The sequence below is a fragment of the Octopus bimaculoides genome, chromosome 11 (assembly GCF_046866305.1).
Source record: "Octopus bimaculoides isolate indiv1 chromosome 11, ASM4686630v1, whole genome shotgun sequence".
NCBI classification, from domain to species: domain Eukaryota; kingdom Metazoa; phylum Mollusca; class Cephalopoda; order Octopoda; family Octopodidae; genus Octopus; species Octopus bimaculoides.
In genome coordinates this window covers 36,432,003-36,451,026 of record NC_142938.1, presented here as the reverse complement: position 1 = coordinate 36,451,026, position 19,024 = coordinate 36,432,003, and the positions used below count along the sequence as shown (strand labels likewise).

The window sequence follows — 19,024 nt, the reverse complement described above, 5'->3', positions numbered from 1 at the left end:
GTGGCATCGCCAGTTCAAATGTGGTTGGACATCAGGGGAAACTGCTCCTATTCCTGGACAACCACATTCTGCCATTGATGACGACACCATCCATAAAGTGGAAGCCACCATTTTGGAAGATCACTGCATAACTATTCAGCAATTAGCCCAAGAAGTGAAGATAAGTCCATGGAAAAAATTATTCACAACCATCTGCCCATGTGGAAGTTGGCTGCATGATGGATTCCCCAGATGCTACACCTTTTCAGAAACAGGAACAAGTCAATTGCTCCCAGGCTCTTTTGGTAATGTGCCAAGAAAACGAGGAGGACTTTTTCAGCAGACTTATCACACAGGATGAAATTTGGGTCTATCACTATGCTCCTGAGAGTTCAGTCAAAGCAATGGAAGCATGATAATTCACCACTGCCAAAGAAGGCGCATGTCCAACCCCCAGCAGGTAAGGTGATGCTCAATCTTTTTGGACCAGCTTGGAGTAGTGATGATGAATCTTCTGGCAAAGGGCACCACAATTTATGGGGCATATTATGCTTCTCTGCCACAGAAATTGCGGGACACCATCAAAGCAGAGAGGCATAGCATACTGACTAAAGGAGTCTGCCTCCTCCAAGACAAAACCCCAGTTCACAATGTGTATGTTGCACAGATGAAAGCACACTCCTGCAGCTACAAAATCCTACATTATCCCCTACACTACCAAACTCGCACAATCTAATTTCCACCTCTTTCCAACCATCAAGTCTTTTTTGAAGAGGAAGCACTTTTTGGATGATGATGAACTTATTTCTGAGGTATAGTCTACCGACTTCTATACAGACAAGGTCTTCACAGTTGCTTAAAATGATGGGAGAAGTGTGTCACTATTTGTGGTAGCTATATAGAGGACTAATAATTATGCCAAGTTTCGTTTATCCCACTCCTTAGGAAGTGGGTCAGGGGAAATCCTAGACCCTCTGTATTTTTCCTGGCACCAGCACCAGCACTAGTGAGGTCACCACATAACTTGTGGCCAATCTGGAAACTTGTGGCCAATCACATTATTGTTCACAAATCATGACAGAAACTAAATTTTAAAAAAAAACAATATAGAAGAAAACTATGTAAATGTTGAAGGTCAGTTAACTATCACAGTTAATTGGCTAAGACATTTGATTCACAATTACATGAATTCTAGGTTAAGCTCACAGCCATGTATCTAGGTAGGGTTGACCAGTGTCTCATGAGTGATATTTGGAAGACAGAAACTGTGGGAGTTTATCAGAGAGAGAGTCTTCTTTTCTTGGGTGATATACTTTATCCAATGCCTGGTTTATTACCTACTTTGGATCCTCCAAGCACTCAGACCAGACCTGTGACATGAGAATTACTTCCTCCCTTCCTCCTACAGTCTCAGAGGTCTTGAGAAGTGTTACAAGCACTGCCCATCCTCTTCTGATCAAGCTATTAAAATAAAACAAATAGGCAACCACAAGAAAACATGATGCTGATAAAAGGAGAGATGTGTGGGAAAGAGTGATGGTGGCATGAAATTGATCAGGTTTGATAAATGGAGACCATTGTGGTAACAGAAGAATCAGTGAGGAGACAACACTTCTGTGAGACCAGATGTGAGAGCAATATTTTATTGTGGGTCTCACTTGAATACCATACATGGTGAGTAATTGTCCAGAACTGAATTATTTTGAAGTTTTTATGAGGAAAGCCAGTCTTTCTAAAGTAGACTCTGCTGTGTTATGAGATTGTTAGGAAAGGTCAAATGTGCAATATAAAATAAATAAAAGGGCATCCAGCTGTAGAAACTCTGCCAAATCAGATTGGAGCCTGGTGTCGCCTCCTGGTCCACCAGTCTCAGTCAAATCGTCCAACCCATGCTAGCATGGAAAGCGGACGTTAAACGGTGATGATGATGATGATGATGATTGTAGCATCACTAAAGATTTTCATCTCTATGCAGTTATTTAAGAGAGGATAAACTGCAGGTGTCTTCATTTACTTTCTTCAGATTCATGGAAACGAGTTGAATTCAGCACTGAAAGCTAATATAACACTTGCTATTACTAAAGTGATCTTGCTACCTATAGCAGAAAGCTGTATCTCATCATGATACCTGCCCAACCATAATTCCCCCACACCATTTTTAAAGAGAATATTCTAATCAAAACATGGTTTAATCCTTTAGTATTTAAACCAGCTATATCCAGCCAAAACATTTTACCTGTTTTAGGTTCATACTGGCTAGATCAAATCTCTCACACCTAGCCTATAATGTCATTCTAAAAATATAGTCACATCATCAAAATAATGAGATAATGCATGATTAATTCAAAACAATGTGAATAAATAAAGATTATATTTGACAGAGTAACCTGAATGCTAAAGGATTAAATATAAACAAAATGAGAAGGAAACAACCAAATCATTCTTTACTATTCTAGTAAGAAAATTACAAATACTTTCAGAAACTTTAAAATCTAAAATAACCTTCATAGCAAATCCAGAGGGAGCCACATGTTTGGGCCATTCAAATTCAGTGCTGTGTATTCTGATGCCAGATTCAATAACCAAAACTGCTTTGTTGTCAGGTCTAAGGAAATAAAACAGTAAAAAGTAGATTATTTATTCAAATTGTATTTTGAAATGTTTAATGTTTGATTTCTTCAATCTATTCATTAAGAAAATAATTTTACAATATTAAAGAAATAGTTTGGAATTTGTCCAGTTTTAAACTAAAAAAAATAATGATTTTCTAAGTGAGAAATTACAAAATTATTTTGTGAGAAATGCAATAAACTGAATTAACTTAGTATATTACTGGTACTTATTAATACCAAAAATCAACATTGAATACTCATAAATTAAATTCAGAAAACTTAGTAAAATGAAAAGTTACTAACATTACTAGACTGTAGTATTATCACACAAGTAATGATCTGTTAAAGTCTAAAGTAAACAATATTTAAATAGAAAACAAAAATAGCAATGAAAGGCCTCATTTTAATCATGCAGAAGATATCTTTTATTTTTCTAAATTTAAATATTCCCAAACTCTCAAGAGATTTTTGATGCTTTAACTCTAGTTTCATGGTATTCAACAGAAGAGAAATAAGTCACCTCCTTGAAAGATATCAATGTATTACAATTTTCCAGAAAATGCAGTCCCTATTTTTGACAGTTACGTGAGCCAAGCTTACAGAAGTATAGTTTCTACCTAGATACAGAATACAATAGCAACAGTGAATTTATTCAATGAGTTTGCAACCTTATCCACTAACACGTTTTGCTCTAAAAGTTCCGAATTTTAAAACACACACATATACCTTTACATTCACTTCTGTGATTTTATAAATATTGTGTACTATAGTATTGTATATTATAGTGTTGTATGCTATAATAGTGTATGTGAAGTGTATATTATGGTATTACTTTTTATCTGTTTCAGTCATTAGACTGTAGCCATGCTGGGCCACTGCCTTGAAGAATTTTAGTTGAACAAATCAACCCCAATGCTAATTTGTTTTTTTTTAAAGACAGTTACTTATTGTTTAATCTCTTTTGCTGAACTGTTAAGTTACAGGGATATAAACAAATCAACACCCGTTGTCAAGTGGTGGTGGGGGACAAACACAGACACACATACAACAGGCTTTCTTTCAGTTTCTGTCTACCAAACCCACTCACAAGGCTTGGGTTGGCTTGAGGCTATAGTAGAAGACACTTGCCCAAAATTTCACACAGGGGGACTGAACCTGAACCATGTGATTGGGAAGCAAATTTCTTACCACACAGCCACGTCTGCACCTACTGTATACTATAAAGTGTAAAAACATTTGGTTATTCATGTATGACCTGAAAACTGACATAGTTCCATGCCACTGACCAGGTCATTGATGGATTACAAAACTTTTACATATTCTCAATACTCATCATCGTTGAGCATCCATTTTCCATGCTGGCATGGGTCGGACAGTTTGACTGGTTCCAGTGAGCAACAGAGCTGCACCAAACTCCAGTTTCAGCTATCAAGAGATAAACAAAAGTGAATGTAACTGTATGTGTTTTAAATTACTATTATGATTTTTCCAAGATGTAGCTGTTCCAATTTCAATATACTATTTCACATAAAGTTACTTGCCAAGTAAGTACAATTCCAAAATTAAAAATTTGATTTCAAAAAGTAATTAATATATAAAATTTCATATTGAGGTAAAAATATATAAAATTTCATATTGAGGTAAAAATATATAAAATTTCATATTGAGGTAAAAATATATATATTTCAATTTTATTATTCTATTAAAATAATAGAAATGAAAGCAAACGTCAGTGAAGAAATAATACTCACAATGATAATTTAATTAAATATGTTTTGTGGTCAACATCATAAACATTAATAACTCTCAGAGACAATAGTCTGAAAAAAAGGAAAAGAAAACATTTATTAAAACTAAAGAGAGGTAAAAGTATAAACAGGTGTAAATTGTTCAAGGGTAAACATGTGATTATTCTTATCTTAGTGTCCCTTGTCTGGAAATCTTTCGTCACACATCCTGTGACCTCTCCAGTGACTCTCCATCCCATGTGTCTCCTCCTGTGCTATTTAGTCCATTCTGCCTGTCTGTGGTGTAGGCAGAATGGACTAAACAGTACAGGAGGAGACACATGGGACAGAGAGTTGCTGAAGAGGTCACAGGATGTGTGACGAAAGATTTCAGACAAAAGACACTAAAATAAGAATAATAATAAAGCTGAAAAACAAGTATAAACACGTGATTGTTAAAGAGTAAACCCAGTGAGTGATGAGGGCAAAACTTGAAAACATCATTTTTATACAGTATATCTGGGATAAAACACATCTTTATCTTTTATCAGTCATTAGATTGCGACCATGCTGGGGTACCACTTTGAAGAATTTTAGTCGAATGAATCAACCCCAGTATTTATTTTCTTTATAAGCCTGATACTTACTCTATCAGTCTCTTCTGCTGAACTGCTAAGGTACAGGACATAAACACACCAACACTGGCTGTCAAGTGGTAGACACTAACACACACACGCACGCACGCACACAGACAAACACACATCAGGTTTCTTTCAGTTTCCATCTACCCAATCCACTCACAAGGCTTTGATCAGCCCAAGGCTATAGCAGAAAACACTTGCCCAAGATGCCATGCAGTGGGAGTGAACCTGGAACCTTGTGGCTGAGAAGCAAACTTCTTACCACACAGCCACACCTGTGTTTATGACATACTGACATAGCTCTTAGCAAAATTGTGAAAATTGCTGAATAAGTAAAAACAATCAAAAACAGTACTCTCCTGGTAGTTATAATGTTTCTGCTACTTATATATACAAGTTTTACTATTCGTGGTAGATATTTATAGTTCAGATTTACATATTCAGTGTGTTGGTCATGATAGGAACTACAAATATACATTGTAATCTATATACAAGTAAATTACAATGTGCACATGTATCTATGTGAGATCAAGTAAAAGTTTTCACCACTTATAGTCAACATAAGACCAAATTTAACATCAACGAAATATCATAAGATTATGTAATACTCTGATTATAACAGCTTAATTCTAATCCCGATATTTATCTGAAATTAGCTTAATTCTTAAAACTGTTGACTGGCACTCTGTCAGTTACGATAATGAGGGTTCCAATTGATCCAATCAACGGAATACCCTGCTCGTGAAATTAACGTGCAAGTGGCTGAGCACTCCACAGATACATGTACCCTTAATGTAGTTCTCAGGAAGATTCAGCATGACACAAAATCTGACAAGGCTGGCCCTTTGAAATACAAGTACTACTCATTTTTTGCCAGCAGGAGCAATGTGAAATAAAGTATCTTGCTTGCTCAATGACACAACATTACGACCATGTGCCAAACACCCTAACCACTAAGCCATACACCTTTTGTAGCACAAAAACATAGAGACTGCTTTAAAAGTTTAATTAGACCCATTTTTAAGAATGGGTAACGAATAAGGTGGAAATGAGTGAAGGCACAATGCAGTTAGCTGGTTATCTCTGAGCCTGTTGTTTCAGTAACAGTAAAAAGATGAGGAGACAGCATGTCTGTGACATAGAGGTTGAAATGTTGGTTGTGAGTCTTTGATGGCTTACAGTGTGGGGAGGAGAGGTGATACAGTTTAGCAGCAAACATTCAAGATGTGGAAGTAGTATTCCACTGTGGGTTTTATTTAAGTTTTGGAGAGGATCAGCAGTTATCTTACATCTTTATCTTTTGTTTCAGTCATTAGACTGCAGCCATGCTGGGACACCACCTTGAGGAATTTTAGTCAAACGAATCAAACTCAGTACTTATTCTTGCTTTTTAAGACTGGTACTTAATTCTATAGGTCTCTTTTACTGAACCACTAAGTTACAGGAACATAAACACAGCAAAACCAGATGTCAAGCAGTGGTTGGGGGACAAACACAGACACTAACACACACACGCACACAGAGATGTGTGTGTGTGTGCATGACTATTTCTGTCTCTCAGCCCCTTCACCCTTATTCGTTCATTCCAATCTTCGTTCTTTCATTCCCCCTTGCTCACATTTCCTTGCCTTCTCTTCTTGCTCACTTTCCCTCCACTTTTCACTTCAGTGTTCCTGTCATTTTTTCTCACCCCTCCTAAATTCTTTTGTCCCTCTGCCTCTACCTCTCTCTCTTCTCTTCCCACGTGACCGGCATTCGGCCAAGCCTGATCTGTCTTTCTTGGCCGGTCGTTGTGCGTACAACATCGATATTCCTCCCTGTGCCTGCGAAATCTTGTATCCCTGCTGTAAGGCCTTATTTCCATACACGCCAGCTTAATTTAATTCGTCCTTAGTCGAAAGACATCTGTTGTTATGTCCTGTTATTTTTATTGTATTTGTGTAACAGTGTTTTTGTATACATTTGCTGCTTTCTTCCAAGGAATCTAATGCTCTTAGCTTAGTTTTTCCTTGAGGCTGGCCAGATTGGAGCAATATCGAGAATAACCAGCCAAAATTGCAAAGATAATCTGGATCTCGACTGAGGAAACAAAACTCCAAATGACCTGTCTTTGTTTTCTTTGTATCATCTATCTGGATGTTTTGTTGTTCCTTTCTTGTATCACCTAACTGTCTAGATGTTTTGCGTTCTTGTCCCATTTTGCATTATATATATATATATATATATAGAGAGAGAGAGAGAGAGAGACAAAGTCCTAGTAAGTAGGAAGGCAAACACATCACAAACCCCTTCAAGTAGATGGTCCTGCTCAATCTGTAGAAAAGGTGTGGGTAGAAACTTACCCAGTGTAAGCTATGGACGCATAAGAGGTGCAGCAACATCAAAGGAAGGTTAACCGGGAAGATAGCTTTCATGGGCGGCAGATGCACAGGGGCAGTAAACACTGCATATGTTCAGAAAACTGATTCCATCATATGCCAGGGGGAGAAACTAGAAGTAGTTGATAGCTTCGGCTACCTAGGTGACAAAGTCTGTAGTGGGGGGGGGGGGATGCTCAGAGAGTGTTGGCACTAGTATAAGAATAGCCTGGGCAAAGTTCAGAAAGTCCCTACCCCTACTGGTGACAAAGGGCCTCTCGCTCAGCATGAAAGATAGACTGTATGATGTGTGTGAGCAAACTGCCATGCTACACAGCAGTGAAACATGGGCCGTGACTGCTAAAGACATGTGTAAGCTCGAAAGAAAGGAAGCACCACACGTAATAATCAAGGGATTGCAGTCTGGGGAGTTAGGTGACCAGATGTTATGGGTGATATGGTCACAGAAATTGTCTGACAGTCATGACTGGGTTCTCCTGCTTATGTGGCATGGTGCAGAATCCTGTTGCCAGACACAGGGTCTTCCAGCAGCCACCCTCTTGGCCCACGACAGCACTACCCCCTCCAGGCACTTGATGTAGGCTTCCATGTTGAGTCTGAGGCTGTGTGGGAAGATAAATGAAGGTATAATGTCGCCATCACTAGTGGTCACTCCAAACACTATGATGTTGACTGGATGTTTGATTTTTATCACTCTGAAATGTTCATAATGGAGCTTCCAGTGCAAATGCCAAGCAGTACAGCATGTCGTTTCCAAATCTCTGGCAGAGTGAATTGCGTCATAGTGCTGTTTTTCTCACAGATGGTGTTCAACTACTATATTGTGTAGTTGACAAAATTAAAAACAAATAATGTGCATGTGCAAAATTAAAAATATAAAATGGCAACAATTTACCCATGCACCCTGTATAAGTATATATATATATATATATATATATATATATATATATATACTGTTGTGTCTGGGTTGCAAGACACAAGGAAAATTTTAGAAAAATAAAAAAGAAATAAGTGGAAATTTTACCGATGAGTGTGTTAAATTATAAGGCACTAAAAGAGAATGACTCTCCCCAGACACAACAGAATATGCTTCAACACACGAACTCACATAAGGAATCTTGCAAATCAAATACAAAAATGAAATATATATATATATGATGGTCTTCTTTCAGTTTCCATCTACCAAATTCACTCACAAGCTTTGGTTGGCCTGAGACATTCAAGGTGTCACACAGTGGGACTGAACCCAAAACCATGTGGCTGGGAAGGGATGAAATATTTCCTCTGAAGAGGAAAATTCATCTTTGGAATGTAGTTTTGCAATATTATGAATCTAAGATTTCCAGGAGAAAATACATCAGTGATTGTGAGGCCTGACACAATTTTAATAGCATGTTGTTCAATAGACAGTGAGGTAGAAGATCAGTTCCTTTCTGATTAAAATAATTTTGACCATCAACCATTATTTTGCTGCCTGCCCAAATATACTTTAGGCTTTAAAAGCTTTTTCATTTTTAAATAAATAACATATAGATTGTGAAACTTGCCATTTGTGAATATCATTATTAGTATGCATAACAGTTTATCAAATTGTTCTATGATTATAATTGATAGAATTGAAGTGGTACTTTGTAAAGCTTGCATTCAACAGTTCTATTCTGTGGTAATGAGGGAATGGACAACAGAAATTCTAGCAGAAAAGATGAATGATAGATACTGCTCTCTTTTACAGTTTTCTCTTGAAGTTCATTTTCTGCAGAGAATAAATAATGGTTGGCTAATTGTAAGAGTGAAGACTATCCCAGTTGATTGCATTTACAATCAAAAATATTAATTCTGACATACCATTGACCAATTTTTTTAGTCACAAAGCTGTTTTGGAGGAGCCTTGCCAAAAATATTTCATAAAGTAATATTGTTCTTGTTGGATACTTATCATATTTTTTATTTGTTTCTGTCATTAGACTGCTGTCATGCTGGGGCACCACCTTGAAGAATTTTAAGTCAAATGAATCGACACCAGTAATTATTTTTTTCTTTTTAAGCCTGGTACTTATTCTATTGATTACTTTCTGCAAACCACTAAGTTACCAATAAAAACACCAACATCAGTTGTCAAGCAGTAGTGGGAACAAACACAAAGTCACACACACACACATATATATACACACACACGACAAACTTCTTTCTACAAAATCCACTCACAAGGCTTTGGTCGACCCAAGGGTATAGTAGAAGACATTTGCCTCAGGTGCCACGAGATGGGCCTGAACCCAGAACCATTAGGTTGGGAAGCAAGCTTCTTATCACACAGCCACACATGCACTTGCACATATATATAAAAATATATACAATTATAAATGCACACAAATACACACACACATATATGCTATTTTATTAAAGCTGAAAAAAATCTTCGCAAACTGTTACTCACTCATCAGACAGTTGTGATAATCTATATATATATATATATATATATATATATTTCACTTAAGCATTGCAAGACTAATAACCTAGTGTGGAACTTAACTGAGTGCTTGAATAACACCTTATAGCTTCATCAGAGCCTTGAATATGAAGTGCAGTTTAACAGAATAGCAAGAATAAAAAGAATAACATTTATGCATATATGAATCCACTGCATCTTATAGCAGAAACAACTATAAGATAATCATTTATTCCTTCATCATCTTATTTTCTTTGATATATACAGTGGGGGGAAATAGATATTCGTACGTGTCAAAATTCTTTATTTATATAATTTCTAATGAACATAAATGGGATATACCAATACTATATTTGCATACACATGCATAAACTAAGAATATGCAAAAGAAACTAATAAATTATAGTAACTAATGAATTTATATACAATTATAAATATTTAGGGGTGAAAAAAGTATTCGTACAGAATAAATTTATGAGTTTCTATGCCACAAAATATTGCTAAAATAATTTTTTTTTTACTAGAACTTTCTCGTTTGTTTCAATAATCTTGTCAGTGGTCATTTTTAAATGTCAAAATGCTAGCTTCTTCATTCAGCACTGAGACAACATAAAGTAGTGTCGTAATAATGGCGAAAAGTAAAGAACTTACAGATTCAGTGAAAAACTTAATTATTGAACGGTGGAAAGCAGGTAAAAGTTACAGGAAAATATCAGAGACCCTTTGTATTCCATTTTCTACTATATCTTCTACTGTAAAGTTTGGAGGTGGCAACATCATTGTGTAGGGGTGTTTCTCTGCAAATGGCACTGGCAATTTACATGTGATAGATGGTAGAATGAATGCAGAGATGTACCAAAATATTTTGAACAACAATTTATGGGACTCTGTAGAAAAGCTCCAGCTTTGTAAAGGGTGGGTTTTACAACAGGATAACAACCCTAAGCACACGGCGAAGTCTACCAAAAATGGATTGTCAATCACAATATAAAATTATTAGAATGGCCAACCCCATTGAAAATTTGTGGCGTCATTTGAAAATTAAAACTCATTCAAGAGCCCCAATGTGCATTCCAGATTTGAAGAAAATTTGTCAAGAATAATGGGAAAAAATTCCTAAAGAAACACGCGAGTCATTGATTAAGAACTACAAGAAGAGGTTGGTTGAAGTGGAACAAAATAATGGTTATATACGAAGTATTAAATCAGAATTATCAGTTATTTATGTTCTGTACGAATACTTTTTTCACCCATAAATATTTATATTTGTATATAAATTCATTAGTTACTATAATTTATTAGTTTCTTTTGCTTATTCTTAGTTTATGTATGTGTATGCAAATATAGTATTGGTATAGCCCATTTATATTCATTAGAAATTAAATAAATAAAGAATTTTGACACGTACGAATATTTATTTCCCCCCACTGTATATACACATATATATATATATATATATATATATATATATATCATCATCATCATTTAATGTCCATTGTCTTGTCCATGCTGGCATGGGTTGGACAGTTTGACCAGGGCTGGCAAGCTGAGGAGCTGCACAGACACCAGTATGATTTGGCATGGTTTCTACAGTTGGATGCCCTTCCTTCTGTGAGGCCCAATATTTGAAAGGTGCTTTTTACATGCCACCGGCATCAGCCACAACTTTGATTTCACTTGGCTTGACTGGTCTTCTCAAGCACAGTATATCGCCAAAAGTCTCAGTCACTAGTCATTGCCTCCATAAGACCTAACATTCAAAGATCATGCTTCACCACCTCATCCCATGTCTTCCTAGGTGTACCCCTTTCACAGGTCCCCTCCACAATAAGAGATCAGCACATCTTTACACAGCTGTCTTCGTCCATATGCATCACATGACCATACCAACACAATCATCTCTCTTGCACACTACATCTGATGCCTCTTATGCCCAACTTTTCTCTCAAGATGCTTATACTTTGTCGTACATGCACACATAGTGAAGCATGCTAGCTTCATTTCTTTCAAGCCAACACATGTTCTCAGCGGTCACAGCCCATGTTTCACTGCCATGTAGCGTAGCTGTTTGCACACAGGCATCATACGGTCTGCCTTTCACTATATATATATCATTATCATCATTTAACATTCATTGTCCATGCTGGCATGGGTTGAATAGTTTGACCAGGACTGGTAAGCTGAGGGGCTGCACCAGACTCCAATCTGATTTGGCATGGTTTCTATGGCTGGATGCCCTTCCTAATGCCAACCACTCTGAGAGTGTAATGGGTGCTTTTACATGCTGCCGGCACAGGTGCCAGTTGTGTGACACCAGTATCTGCCACGACTACGATTTCACTTCATGGGTCTTCAACTCAAGCATGGCATATTGCTGAAGGTCTCAGTCATTTGTCATTGCCAAATATATAGACAAGGTCCATTTCTGAAGTTTTCAAACATTCTCAGGAGAGACATTTATTTACTTCATAGAAATACTAAATTCTAATCTCCTTCAAAGTGGAATCCACTAACTTCAATGCACTTGTAGTGTTCCATCCACTTCATGACAGCCCTATGGACGTCTTCCAAAGTGTCTAGGAACCTTGATGATAGTAGGAATAATAATGATGATGAGAATAAAATTAACAATAATACAATAAAAGATTTGTTGCCATAATAACAGCAATAATTGCTAATATTAATAAATTTGACAATAAAATTCAACATATATTATCTTTTAAAAATTATAACAGTGAAACCAAGTACAATTATAAAAAATGAAAATAATTACAAATCTAGTAAATGATTCAATAGGAAAATTATATGGTATAAAGCTCCCATTGGCATTCATGTATCTACTAAATTGCCTTCTTTAATCTTTCAAGCATTAAAGAAACATTTTCCTCCTAATAATACCATAAAATATTCAAAAGACACATAATAAAATTCTCTTATTCTGCAACATCTAACTTAAGTGACATTATATTTTTCTTAAACTATAAAAAAATAAATAACATTAATAATCATTATACTAAAAATAGAAATAAGATGAATACCACTTTTATTCTAAATAATACTACTAATAATAATAATAAATAATAATAATAGATGATGATGATGATGATAATATTCATAATGATAGCAACTTGAATAATAATAATGATCATAAAAATTATGAAAATGATGGTGAAGCATGATCTTTGAACGTTAGGCCTCACAGAGGTTATGACAAGTGACTGAGACCTCTGCCAATATGGTGTGCATTAGAAGACTCATCAGGTCAAGTGAAATCATAGTTGCAGCAGTGCCGGTGTCATGTAAATGGCACCCGTGCATCATATTCATAGTCACTGCTGGTGTCATGTAAATGGCACCTGTGAATCGCAGTTGTGGTCATTGATGGTACCATGTAAATGGAACCTGTGCAACATAGTTGACAGTGCCATATAAATGGCACCCAGGAATTGTGGTCATTGGCAGAGCCATGTAAATGGCACCTGTGAACATGCTCATTGACAGTACCATGTAAATAGCACCCATGAATCATCATGGTCATTGCCGATGCCATGTAAATGGCACCCATGAATCGTAGTTGTGGTCATTGCTAGTGCCATGTAAATAGCACTCATGAATTGTAGTTATACTTGTTGCTGGTGTCATGTAAATGGCATCCATGCCAGTGGCACATAACAGCACCTATTATACGCCTTGGCATTAGGAAGGGCATCCAGCTCTAGAAACCATGCCAAATTAGACTGGAACCTGGTGCAGCTCTCCAGCTCGTGAGCTCCAGTCAAATGGTCTAATTCATGCCAGCATGGACAGCAGATGTTAAATAAAGATGATGAATTTATATTACGTACACTGTTTACTGTCAGACTGGTATCCTCATCTTGATTGTTGCTTTCACTGTGTTTCAGCAGTTGTATGCTGCAGCCTTCTTCAGGTGCCTTGTGGTTCACCATAGTGACTTGCCTGGGATTGAACTCAGCTATGCCCATAGGCAGTGATTGAACTTTATAGATAAGTATCTTCATTGACCAGCATAACTTGAGTGACAAGCCCTCCAGTAACATTACTGAAATAGGATGATCATCTTCACCAGCAACATTGGTGACCCTTGACTCAAAAACAGGCCAGTAAAGTCACAAAAATGGCAACACCCAAACATACATCTTCACCTAGGGACATTTGGTGATATTCAACTCAGGAAAAAGCCAGCAAAAACTGCAACAACAGGTGCAACTCATCAATCTCATGAAAACTCACTGCCTCTACATCAATGAGGGAAGATCAGACGGGGCAGACATCGCTGCTCATTAATTTTACCACCACAACTCCTACCTGTTGAAGCTATGACATTGTAAGGTTGTTAGCATGACTATTAACAGCTTAGGCATATCTTTCGTCTGTGCAAAATAACAGTCTAAACTAACTTTCAACATTGAGGAAAGTTTCTTCTCTCAAATGAATGATTCCAAAGCAAATTTTATCCAGAACCTTCCTGAGTTCATTGCAGTTCTTTTCATATCCTTTCATATGTGTGGTTCCAACTAATTTGTGTTTTAAAATGGTAACTTCACATGGTATTACTGATATTCTCTCTTCGAATACTTCTAATGCAGATACTTATCCTTCTACTTTCATCTCTTCCATTTCCTTTGAACTGGCAATTTTTTCATAAGACAACTGGAAATAAAATTCAGCCTCTGATAGATTTGTGCAATGGCACCTGCCTTGTTATTTTACATGCTCAAATTCGTGTGGCCGAAGCACATTTAATGGAATGATGATGCACCCAAGAGTCGTCTATTGCTGGGATTTAAGCAAAAAATACTGTCCGTATTTTAAACTCTGATTTTTTTAAAAATTCAAAAAAGAGTGGAACATTAAGGATTTATGGGGTGGAGGCCTTAAAGAAAAATTAAAATAGAAATTTTTTTCATAATGGTATGAATTCCCGTGTACAACAGAAATTCGCAAAAATTTTCTGAAATATCTGAAAACCCCTGGACACATCATTCTATTAAATGTGTTTATGAGATGAAAAATATTGAAAAGCATCAATACACATCAGAGTGGACAATGAAACAAAGAAGGTATCGAGTGGTCGTGAGTTGTGCTAAAAATAACAGCTAAATCCGCCCTTAAATACCCTTACTCTTTTACTTGTTTCAGTCATTTGACTGCGGCCATGCTGGAGCACCGCCCTTAATCGAGCAAATCGACCCCAGGACTTATTCTTTGTAAGCCTAGTACTTATAATATTGGTCTCTTTTTGCCGAACCGCTAAGTTACGGGGACTTAAACACACCAGCATCGGTTGTCAAACGATGTTGTGTGGGGGGGGGGGCGAACACAGACACACAAACACATATATATATATACATATATACGACGGGCTTCTTTCAATTTCCGTCTACCAAATCCACTCACAAGGCTTTGAAGACACTTGCCCAAACTGCCACGCAGTGGGACTGAACCCAGAACCATGTGGTTGGTAAGCAAGCTACTCACCACACAGCCACTCCTGCGCCTAAATTACACAGAATTTTTTTTTTTTTTTATAATTGTATGAATTCCCGTTTTCAAAAATAAATAAGTTATGAGGGATTATATGGGGTGTCTAAACCAGAATTCCGCCAGATTGGCGACTTCCCATGTTTACAACTATCGTAGCTCCTGTTGTACGACAATATTTCTTTTTCGTTTCGATATTTCATGAAAAAGCCATGTTTTTATACATTCCCCATTTCATTGAAATTGTGTTGTAACTCTGCACGTCATACAAGTCGCTGTATTTATATCGGATTTTAACTGAAAAACTAGGCTGTAACTTATACTCGAGAGTAAAGCTAAAACTATGAAAGGAAAACATTTGTACCAAGGTTTAACACTAAATTAGTGTGCGACTTATACACGAGTAAATACGGTGTATGTGTGTATACACACACATTCATATATATATGCATACACACACATACACGTGTGTGTGCCTCCTTTATACTGCTCTAAAAAGCGATACTGTAATTACATCACCCTCACACAGTGATCAACTTGAGCTTATAGAAGACAATTGCCCAACGTTCCGCACAGAACCTCGTGGTTGCGACCAATTGCGACAACTATGTCTAAAATATACAGAAATATGAACAAAATTACATAGAATTATATCAGAAATTGTCACCATACTAATCAGAGTGTGTCTATAAGAGTCATCAAGCTTGCTAGAAATAGCAATCAAATCACATCAACCGTTCAGAAAATCGACACATTCGATGTGTTCCTGGTGCACTCTAAGGAAAAACTGCCCGATTAATTAATTACGGCAAAAATAATCGTAACTCAGTTACGATTATTTTTGCCGTAATTAATTAATCGGACAATTAATCTCATCATGTGTGATATTGTTCTTATTTACAACAGAGAATAACAGATGTGCTCGTCAGATGTCAATACTGATCAATCACTATTCACCAGCAGAAATTAATAAACAAGAAAAACTTACTTTTGAAGGTCTTTAACAACAACATTTACATCAATGGTGCTAAATCGACCCTTCATGTTGTATTTAGGATGATATTGTTATTATTATATAAATTGTTTTAAAAATACCAAAACAATCCAAGTAAATTTCTAACTGGTGAAATACACCGGTTATGAAAGACAACTCACATTGATTCTAGATGAGATTTTAATTGGTCAAAACAACAAAGTCTGCAGCCAATCACTGCTCTGCAGCTGCTGCCACGAAGGGTAACTCTGTTACGATATTTGCTATAAATATCTCAAGTTTATCAAACTGAATGAATTTCTCTTTAGAAACCTTTTGATAGCTGTCTGCAAAATAAATATTGTAATAAACCAAAACTATATAATATTAGATTGAAATTTTTTTTTAGTATTTCGGTCTACTATTTTTAAAAAGGATTATAAATGTTAAACTAAATATTGGTTTCAGATTTTGTTCCAAGGCCAGGAATTTCGTAGGGATGGGAAAGTCGATTACATGAGCCTCATTGCACAACTGTTACTGAAAGGATGAAAGGCAAAGTCAGCCTTGGCAGAATTTGTACTCGGTACATAATGACACATGAAATGCCTCTAAGTATTCTGGTCAGCATGCTAACAAGTCTGCCAGCAAACTGTTATACTTAATATTATTTCTTTATATAAGGTGGCAAGCTGGTAGAACCAGTACCACGCTGGACAAAATGCTTAGTAATATTTCATCTGTCTTTACATTCTGAGTTCAAATTCCATTGAGGTTGACTGCCTTTCATCTTTCAGGATGAAATAAATACCAGTTAAATACTGAGATCAGTATACTTCACTAAACCTCCCCACCAAATTTCAGGCCTTGTGTCCGTAGTAGAAAGGATTTTTTCAGGAAAATAAAGAGAATATTTCTCTGCCAAGTATTGACACATGTTGCTTCATGAGTTCAATGTTATCATCACCGACTTGAAGCTCATTTTCATCAATAAACATATGTAGTTGAGGAAATGATGCAAAGTTATTTCTATCCAACTTTGGATGCCAAAGTTGAAGCTTCTTTTTGAAAGCAGTTTTTCATGAGAATGAAGCATGGTTATATTTTTCCCTTGCAGTGAAAGATTGATGGCATTCACTGACCCAAATATGTCCACCAAAAATGCCAAGTAGATCAGAAAACGAACATTGAATTTGGCATGCAAATCTGGCTTGGCATCTTGTCAAAAATTGTGGATTTTCTTTTTTTGTAGAAGGAAGACCCTCTTTATAGTTTTTCCTCTCAGAAGCCATCTCACTTGTGAGTGCAACAAGCTTTTCAAATTCAGAATCACTTTCTTTACACACGGGAGTTGAGTGCATTTGCTTTGATGAAGTTCATCACTGTAATCATGTAATTCAGAACATTTTTTTAACTCATCAGGCATGGTTTTCACCATTAATGCTTGTTGATGAATTGTACAGTGTATACCAATAGCACATGGGGACTTTTCTTTCACCAAAATCTAAAAACCAGAACAGCAACCAAAGATCACCAGAGCACCATCAGTGTACATGCCAATGACATGCTTCCAGTTGATATCATGTGCCTCAAAAACTTTGTGGTTGTTTTTGGTGTTGAGGGTTTTGCAAAACAGGAATTCTAGAATGATTATGTACATAACATACATAGATGCTAAGTTGGCAACATCTGTCATTTCATCAAGCTGGATCACGAAAAAGTTGAAACACGAATTGCAAATCTCCAAAACCACTTGTGACAGAATGTTATCAGACAGCTCAGTTATTCACTTGCTAACAGTCTTGTTTGAGAGAGAGACATGCTTCAGCTTCTAAAGTTCCTAGCACATTCGATATATCTTTGCAGTAAGGCTTCGCCAATATTGTGGGGCTTTTGGCAACAGCTATTTTCCTTGAAACCTCGACAATGCTTTCAAACCAGCTGTAATGTCCAGCAAAAACATTCCTGTGTGATCAAGTCTGAATTTCATCAATCTGTCAGCTTTGCATCTGAAGAAGTTGACATCTCTATTTATTGAACTGGGATACTTTGTTTCGAAGTGCCTCATTAATTTGCTGGGCTTTAGTGAAGTAGACACTAAAACCTTGGAGCACAAAATAACACTGTGGCTTCTCTTCTCCATCATGCTTTATCACAGTACAACTGTAAAATTTTTTTCTTAGGAGGCATTGTAAAAAAAGATAAAATTCAGCAAACCAATTTAATTACAGTGTATATTTATTTTACATTTATCATATACTATGGGTGAGCATAAATGCATTATTGTAGCCAGCTTTTGGATGTACTAATTAGCAATAAAACTTACCTCTCACTATTAATTGTGGAAGAAAACCTAAGTGTATGTGAGTGTTGTTTTGTCTGTAGATAAACCTCTGTGAATTGATAATCGTTGAGAAGACAGTTCTGTCAGAAAACATTGCCATGAAAGAAACCATGCAGGATGAGAATGGTTGTCTGGTAAAGGGCAAGGTCATGTGGGAACATGCACAAGTGAGGATAACGATGGCAAGAGAATGCAAATGTGTGGATTGCAATAGTGGAGTGGTGAATCATGCAAGCATAGAATAGCGACAGCACATGCACGATCAACCATTATACCAACATATTTTCCATTGGCCAATCACACTTACTGTACTACAAGTGTGATTAGCAAATGAGCGTGTAGGAATGATGTGGGTTTTTGAGATCAATGACAAAAAAAGGATGTTAGCATGCAAAAAATTGAATGTCTCAAAATGTTTAACT

General features: G+C 36.5%; 1 protein-coding gene across 1 annotated transcript in view; it reads right to left on the bottom strand.

Moving 5' to 3' along the window:
• The window catches only part of LOC106876981 (ribosome quality control complex subunit NEMF), a 119,267-nt gene extending 102,841 nt beyond the window's left edge, over positions 1-16,426 (bottom strand). Inside the window, exons 1-3 of the mRNA XM_089359819.1 lie at positions 16,274-16,426; positions 4,343-4,411; positions 2,482-2,584 (exon numbers count right to left, since the gene is read on the bottom strand). Coding sequence (XP_089215945.1) covers positions 2,482-2,584; positions 4,343-4,411; positions 16,274-16,329 — 228 coding nt within the window. The 5' untranslated portion in view covers positions 16,330-16,426. The remainder of the gene's footprint in view (positions 1-2,481; positions 2,585-4,342; positions 4,412-16,273) is intronic.
• Positions 16,427-19,024: the final 2,598 nt, after the last annotated feature.